At 48.0% G+C, this 8,301-nt stretch overlaps 1 protein-coding gene across 1 annotated transcript in view; it reads left to right on the forward strand.

Moving 5' to 3' along the window:
* LDLRAD3 (low density lipoprotein receptor class A domain containing 3) overlaps positions 1 to 7,275 on the forward strand; it is a 175,254-nt gene extending 167,979 nt beyond the window's left edge. Inside the window, exons 7-8 of the mRNA XM_012801453.2 lie at positions 4,405 to 4,750; positions 6,265 to 7,275. Coding sequence (XP_012656907.2) covers positions 4,405 to 4,750; positions 6,265 to 6,505 — 587 coding nt within the window. The 3' untranslated portion in view covers positions 6,506 to 7,275. The remainder of the gene's footprint in view (positions 1 to 4,404; positions 4,751 to 6,264) is intronic.
* The last annotated feature ends 1,026 nt before the right edge of the window (positions 7,276 to 8,301 follow it).

The following is an 8,301-nucleotide window of genomic DNA, read 5'->3' on the forward strand; positions in this document are numbered from 1 at the left end:
TTTTTTTTTTTGGAAGCAAAAAAAAAGCACCAAGTCACAAGTGTCAGCTGCTTTAGCGCCTCTGCCAGTCCAGACTACACCCCTGAGTGAATTAATAAAAGGCACTTCTCCTCAAGACACTTGACTGCCATCTGCTAGAAAACTGTCGTGATAACTAAACAAATGCATGATGACTTTGAGGTAGAGGGCACCCCGGGAGTTGTGCAGAACACAGCCTGCCCCACCACAGGTGGCTGTGGAGCTGCCGGCAGTTTGGATAGCGTAGTGGTCTCTGGGTAGAAACCAGATTGCCTGAAATTAATGCAGGAGAAGCCGCAGACACAGGACAGGAATTCAAGATGCTTGACAGTGGAGCATAAGGGCATTAGCTTGAGGGACGGCCAGAATAAATGGAAACTTCATTATCCATGGATTATGCACTTGGAATTTAGGTCCCAGGCAACTCCGATATTAGTAATTTGGCCAGCGGCCTCATTAAGCTCTTAAGAAAAGTGGGCCTAGTTAATGAATTAATACGAGATGACATTTTACACAGAGAGCAAAAACGAGACCGGGCACCATTGAGTTATGCCACATCATAATTTCTCAAGCAAATGTGATGGCAGCATCTCACCCGCCAAAGGGAGCCAGTCTAAGGGACGAGACTGCTTTCCAGACATAAGTGAGACCGTAAAGTTCCACAGGCGTTTTATATATTCTTTGGCATTATATTTCGTATATATTCACAGGCATTATTTATATTTTAAAGGGCTCCCACTTGCATTCTTAAAATCTTGTGTGTTGACACAGAAGTCAGCATTTTAATATCTCCGGACCGTTTGTTTTCCATGTGAAAAATCTACCCACTTTCCTCCTTTAAGAAAGGGGTCTCGCTGGGGCAGCGTCTGTGGCTCAAAGGAGTAGGGCGCCGGCCCCGTATGCCAGAGGTAGCTGGTTCAAGCCCAGCCCCGGCCAAAAACTGCAAAAAAAAGAAAGAAAGAAAGGGGTCTCACTGGAGTGGCATCTGGGCCATCCTTGTCTTCTCCTCCATCCTCCCCCAGCTTCTACCGTTGGTCCAGAAAAGCTGGTGAGGATGAAGGCAAGAAACAGCTAGTATTGGGCTTTTGTGTTTACCTGATGGGGTTGAAACAGGTTCTTCTTAGTCAAGTATCACAAGAATGGAAAAAAAGTATCCAGTGCACTCAATACTAATATGAAACCAATATATAAACAGCTACACGCCCACAGGAAAGAAGAAGACAAGTATAATCTAACAAGGGGGAAGGGAGAGGAGGGGGGGGAGGGGTGAAGAGGGAGGGTGATTGGTGGGATCTCAACTACTGTGCACAATGTGAAGGGCTCGACTGCAACTTGAACTTTAGCTTAGAAATGAAAACAGTGTAAGCTAAACATTTGTACCCTCATATTAATCCGAAATTTAAAAAGAGAGCGCTAGCTTTAACTTGTGAGAGATGATGAAAATTCTGGAGATGGTAGTGGCGACGGTTGCCCAGCAGTGTGTGGGCCAATGAACTATGTATTTAAAAATGGTAAATTTTATGTTATGCATATTTTATCATCATAATTTTTTTTTAAAGAACTATTAGCATTCCTGGGTGCAAACCCTTGTCTGGCACTGTGCTTGGCACTCGTTCCTTACCCTCCTGATAATCTAGGGAGGGAGATGTGGATACGGTTATTTACCCCCCACTATTTCACAGACTAGGAGGATGAGCCTCCTAAAAGTGAAGTGACTGACTTGAGCTTAAACAGCTGGAAGTGATGACTCCAGGCTTCGACCCCAAGGCACCTTGACTCCCAGGTCTGTGTGTGAGATAGATAACCAAATGAAGGCATTTTAGTCCAAGCTTGAATTCTCAAACTCACACGCACACAAGCCCACACCCAGCTTGTAATTATGTAAGCTGAGAACACAGCATTCCAGCAGTTGTCTTCAGAAAATTCCAAAACTGCCCCGTCCCTGAGCTGCTCTGCAGCCCGATTCTGCCTCATGGCTGGACTTGAGTTTGCTTCTTTCTGGATAGATGAATCATTGAAACTGCCAGGGATCTGGAGGCTCTTTGTAGCTTTTCATCCACATTGGGGCGTGGCTAGAAGGAAAAACTAACACACAGTGCCAGGAGCTTGAGAGGGAAGGTCTTCACTTGTGTCAGACTGGGATTATCTGGGGAATCAGGAAAGAAGGTAGTGATTTTTGCAGTTTGTGGGGTTTTTTTTAGGACAAATCTAGTCTTGGGTTCTAGTCTTGGTTCCTCTGCTTATTTCTTCTAGGGCTTTAGACAAGTTAATTCACCTGTCTGAGCCAATCTGTTCACTGGACAAGTAGAAATAATAATAGCACCTATGTGATTAGGGCAAATAAACTTTTTTTTTCATTGAGTTTTAGGCATATGCCTACTATATACCAGGCACGTCCTGCATCTGGGGATGAGGGAAACATCTACACCGCAGTGACAGGGGGAGGGTGGGGGACAGCAAAGCACGTAGCCTGTGCCAGGGCAGAGTCACTGCATGTCTGCCTTGGTCCCTGTGGACCCCAAACCCCTCACTGCCTGACACCAGGAATAAGCAGATTTGTTCACATGGTCGCATTTAGATTATTCCTCCAGCTAAGGCCACAGTAGCTGGTAGCTGTTGTTCTTCCACAGAGATGAGCAGCCCCCAGCTTTTTATGAAGAGGGGCCACCCCCATCTCCTGTGCCCACCTGGACCTTGCCGTGGTTGCCAGGTGTGTCCTACTAACTGGAAAGCTCCTAACCTGAGGATTTGAAATGTGGCCCATTAGCACATGTGGGGAGGAGGAAGTTAGCAGTGTACGGGGTACCATGTCCTCATGCAGACGGTTCACTTTGGACAGACCAGAGGGCAGCTGAGGCAGGGTCGGGAGAACATGCTTTATTCAGCGAAACAGGATAGCACTTTCCAAAGGGCATACAGCATATAAGTTGAGCTGAGTTACATGGGAGGTCGGTCTTACCCAGCTCCTGGCAGCGATGAAGCTGGGCTACATGGAAGGTCTGTGCCTGCCATCCGCAGTCCACACAGGGGAGGGCCCTGTACTCGTTTACACCCGGGAGAGTATAAGTGGCAGTATGCCAAGCGGCTGCAACATAGCATCACTGTACAAGGAGCCTTCTATTTACTCCCACCTGTCTGGGGTATGGACGGGACAGCCCAGATCTCACTCCTAAGGCCACAGGCAAGAAAGCCTGAACATCTGTGTCTGTCTGTCCCCACACACGTGCAGCAGACTTTCACCAGGACCCCTGAAGGCTGCCTGGCAGGTGTTCTGGGGGTGCTGTAGAACAGAGTGTTGAGGCAAAGCTCCAAAGTCAGAGCCCTGGGCTCAGATCACACACGGCTCCAAACTGTGTGACCTGGGTCAGGGGAACTAACCTCTCTGAGCTTCCTTCTTCTCATCTTGAAAAGGGGGGATTATAATGCCTGCTCCCTGGAGTTGTTATGGGGCAAGGAGATGTGACCACAAGCTCATGTTTGTGTGTGTCGAGCACACACTTAGACCTACCACTGTGTGGCAGCTGTGGTCTTGAGTGCATGGCAACTATTGACTCATTCATCTTTGCAGAAGTCCAGAGTGCTGGAGACCACTACTGTTCCACTCTGAAACAGGACAGCACTTTCTTTCCAAAGGGCATGCAGCCCATAAGTTCAGGGGCTGGGATTTGAACCCCGTATGATCCTTGCATGCTATTAGCCCGTGCTGTGCTAGTCTATCTCAAAAGCTCTGTGTGGGGGCCTAGCATAAGACAGATGCTCTGCAGACATGAGGAACCCCAGAAGCATCTACCCGTCTTCTTCAGGTGTGTTATCTTATAATACGTCCAGTGAAAAACTGCTTCCTGCCACATGAACTCTCACTCCTACTCTTTGGATATTATGTTTTCTGAGGTTGACTTTTTAAATTAACTTTATCAAAGTATCATTTGCATTGCTTAAAATTTGCCTATTTAAATGTGCAATTCAATGACTTCATAAATTTACCAGTGTGTACAACCATCACCATAAACCAGTTTTAGAACCTTCCCATCACCCTGACAAGATCCCTCATACCCTCTTACAGTTAATTCCTGATCCCTCTCTGGCCCCAGTCACTAACCTAACTTCTACCTCTATAAATTTGCTTTTCCCAGACATTTCCTGTAAGTGGAATCATGCAATACATGGTCTGTATCTATTACTTTTCATGGGCAAATACTCCATTGTATGGATATACCATATTTTGTTTACCAGTCGGTGAACATTTAGGTGGTTTACACATTTTGTCTATTGTGAATAGTGCTGTTGGGAATATTGGCATGCAAGTCCTGCAGCTGGCTTTAAGACACAAAAGAGGCCAGGCTGGTAACCCTCTCTCTTTTCCTCTCTTCTTTCTGGGGTTTTCAGAACCAGGCAGCGGACAGGTGTTTGTGACTTCAGAGAACCAGCTTGTGTACTACCCCAGCATAACCTATGCCATCATCGGCAGCTCCGTCATCTTCGTGCTGGTGGTGGCCCTACTGGCACTGGTCTTGCACCACCAGCGAAAGCGGAACAACCTCATGACGCTGCCTGTGCACCGGCTTCAGCACCCTGTGCTGCTCTCCCGCCTGGTGGTCCTAGACCACCCCCACCACTGTAACGTCACCTACAACGTCAACAACGGCATCCAGTACGTGGCCAGCCAGGCTGAGCAGAATGCCTCAGAAGTAGGTTCTCCACCCTCCTACTCAGAGGCCTTGCTGGACCAAAGGTGCGTGCTGGGTGGGCGAGACTGATGGGGAGGGAGATTGTTGCAGGAGAACGTGTGCACCTACCTGGGTTCCTAGTTGGTGCCAAGAGCCTGGATTCAGCTGCTGTGGGCAGTAGCAGCGTCCGATAGGATATTTACATTGTCCTTGCAGAATGCAAGAAGACTTTATATTACAGTTTTACAGATGAGGAAACTGAGGCTCTGGAGTGTTGAATCTCTTGTCTGAAGACTAACAAGATCCTGGCCAACTCAGAGGCCTGACATTCCCAGAAATGCCACACTGGTTCGGGTCACTGACTGACTAGCTCACTTGCCATCACAGATGATAGGTTTGGTGAATATCTGTTGAATGAATGGATAAATGAATAAGAGAATAAGTTCTTCTTAACTCTTCTCGACTTCATTTATAAAATGAAGAAGGTAGAATAGAGAGCTCTTGGGCTTTTTTTAAGCAGTAGGGCCCTCGTTACAAATGAAACTGTATGAGAAACCCCCATTATTGTATAAAGCCAAACAGCAGAGTTCTGCAGCTACAGGGAGTAGTAGACTTAAACCCTGCCCAGGCTGCCTCTCTCTCGGAGCCCAGGGCGTTAGGCACCATGTAGGGTGTTAGGCATTTTGCAGGCCGTGTTCCCAGTGTGACTGGGCTCTTGCATGGAGCCTCTCCACTGGCAGCTCTTATTTTATTTAATCTTCATTTTCCCTCTTCATTGACAGTAAACAAAGCTTCAGGGGGTCAGGGAAGGGGTGGTGTTTAAGGATCTCTTTACTAATAAGCGTAGGAATTCAGGACCTCCCTCACCTTATAAAGTTTCTGCTCATAACCTCTTCATTCGGACCGTCCAATGTAGGGTAATGTCACTGCTCACTAGTTATTTCTGATCCTGTGCCTCAGTTTCCTCACCAGTACAATAGGCATTAAAGTATAGCCTACCGCATAGCATGCTGGCAAGCACTAAACAAGGTAACCAAAGTCGGGTGCATGGCAAAGTTCCCAGCTCCCAGTCTTCAGTCAATGATAACTAAAAAATAAAATGTCTTTTGCATTAAATACGTTCATTTCAAGCCCCTACTGCAGATGGAGACTGAGGTGGTGAGAGGGCGTCCCAGCCAGGAAGAGTTGGGTTTCAGTGAGAACCCCACATTCTGTGTACCCATCAAAGGCCTGGTCGAGACCCCAGCCAGGCCGCTCAGCCACCGGGCTTCTGGCTGGTGGAGCAGAGAGACTCTTTCAAACCACCCAGGCTGAGCTGAAGAACTTGCTTGGTGACCACCTTCTGAGTCTACCCAGAGGATGTGGTTTGGGACCCAAGCCAGCTAGAGCCCACCGACCTTTACAGTTGCCTCTGTCTTGTTTCAGTCTAGTGGTTATCCTGGGCCTTTCATTGCCTTTGTACTTGTGGGGAATATCTCATTTCTCACTGGAAGCATCGCCTCAGAAACGGGCCGATGTTGGCTTGTCTCGGCTCTAACGTGGTCTCTTCCCTCTCCTCTCCCCTCTACCCGCATTGCAGGCCTGCGTGGTATGACCTTCCTCCGCCTCCCTACTCTTCTGACACGGAGTCTCTGAACCAAGCCGACCTGCCCCCTTACCGCTCCCGGTCGGGGAGTGCAGACAGTGCGAGCTCCCAGGCAGCCAGCAGCCTCCTGAGCGTGGAGGACACGGGCCGCAGCCCGGGACAGCCTGGCCCTCCTGAGGAGGGCACTGCCGAACCCAGGGACTCTGTGCCCAGCCAGGGCACCGAAGAAGTATAAATTCCAGTTATTCCAAAGTCCATGTGGGTTAATCTGCTCTGACTTGTTACCATTCTAACAACCTGTGTTCATGGGAAGCTCTCTAAGCCCCTGTAAGGAGGCGTGTCTCAAGTTGCAGTTTGGGGGTGTTAGCTGTCTCTCCATTTTCCTCCTCCCCAAGATTTCAGGGGTGTGTTTCAGAGGGTGACTTGGCATTTTTTTTGTCCTTTCTGTTGACATGATCCATTGTGCATCTTTTCTGGGAAGGCACTCTTCCTTCGAGACCCAGGATCACAACCTCCTGTCTTACATCCTTCTGTTTCTGTTGGGCAGGCAGCAGGCTGGAGTGGGATTTACGTAGTTTTTCAGTGTTTCTGTGCTGTGTTGGGTATTCAGAAGGGGAGAAGACCCTGGACCAGTCTTTTCTCTGCTCAGCTGCTGCCTTATCACATTTGGGGATATTTGGGCTGGATGATCCTACCAGGAGGCCATCATTGCCTTACATGATCCTGTATGTGCCCGCGAAAACTTCTGACATGAGAAGGACTTTGAATCTGTCTACCCTGCATTGGTTCTGACTCTAGGATTTTGCCTGAGAATCTTATTTGAGAGAGTTCTCCAGCCGTGTAGCTCATCAGCTTCATTCCGGATTGGGCAGGAAGGTGCTGCTCTTAGTTTATCCAGGTCCTCAGCTCCTGAAGTGCAGGCTGCCAAGAGCTGTGGCTTCATAATCACATCCTTGGTTTCTGGATTGTCACCCTCCCAGCTGGCCTGCCTGTAGCCAAAGAATAAGGACCTGACTTGAGTTGGCCAAAAATTGAATCTGGCCCTTTGTGCCTATAAACCATACCCAGCCCATCTTGCTCGTTCACACAGCTTCAACACAAGCCTCCAAAGTTTCCTAAGTGCTTACAAGTCTGTTTCACTCGTGCACTTGGACTTGAGGCCGTGGGTTTCTAACACATGTGAAAGCCGTATTTGTGGGTTCTAACACATGTGAAAACCATATTCCATACCTCCTGGGAGAGCTCCTGACTCCCTGCACTGTACGTGCTCCTCTTCCCAGCGGCCCAGGACCAGCATCCCTAGTGAGGATCTGCTTTAGGGTGAGTGTTAGAGTTAGGGTCAAGGTCAGGGTCAAGCCTATCCTAACATCCCAGTAGTTTCTCCTCTGAGACACACGGGCAGTAGACAATTTGGAGTCATGATTTTCCATTTGGATTTTTAAAAAAAATATTTTAGAAATGCATTTGAAATAGTGTGTTTGGTTTTTGTTTTCCCCTTCTAGTTAAGGGACTATTTATATATGTATAGGAAAGCCTTCTTTTTTTTTTTTAACAAGTTCCAAAGAAAGACGTAAAAGGAGATGATGCCCTTGCCCCACCAAGCCCCATGATGATAAGTCACTCCAGACTAACCTGTGTGCCAGACATTTGTGCATTGTTGCACTTTGAGGTTATTATTTATCGAGTTCTTGAAGGATGCAGAAAGAGGGACTCATCTCTCCTCGGTCTGCAGTTTCTATGTTTGTCTTGTTTTCCTCTTTCTCTGTGCCCCGACAGCCACAGGGCCTGCCTCCCTGGGGGGAGAATGGGTAAAAACTTAGGCGTTATGCAGCAAGAAACCACGCTGACAGACGAGGGCTAAAACTGGAACCAGGTGGAGCCACTCCAGGCAGCTGTCACCCATTCAAGGCTTCTTTCCACAGCCGAAGAAATCTTCAGCAACCTGTTTGATGCTAATTAAAACCGAGCCTGCAGGAAGGGAGATGAAGTGGCATTCAATGATCCTGCTCTGTAGACGCTTCCTTTTTTAAC

Source organism: Otolemur garnettii, unplaced genomic scaffold, assembly GCF_000181295.1.
Source record: "Otolemur garnettii isolate 467f Iridium unplaced genomic scaffold, OtoGar3 scaffold00001, whole genome shotgun sequence".
Classification (NCBI taxonomy): domain Eukaryota; kingdom Metazoa; phylum Chordata; class Mammalia; order Primates; family Galagidae; genus Otolemur; species Otolemur garnettii.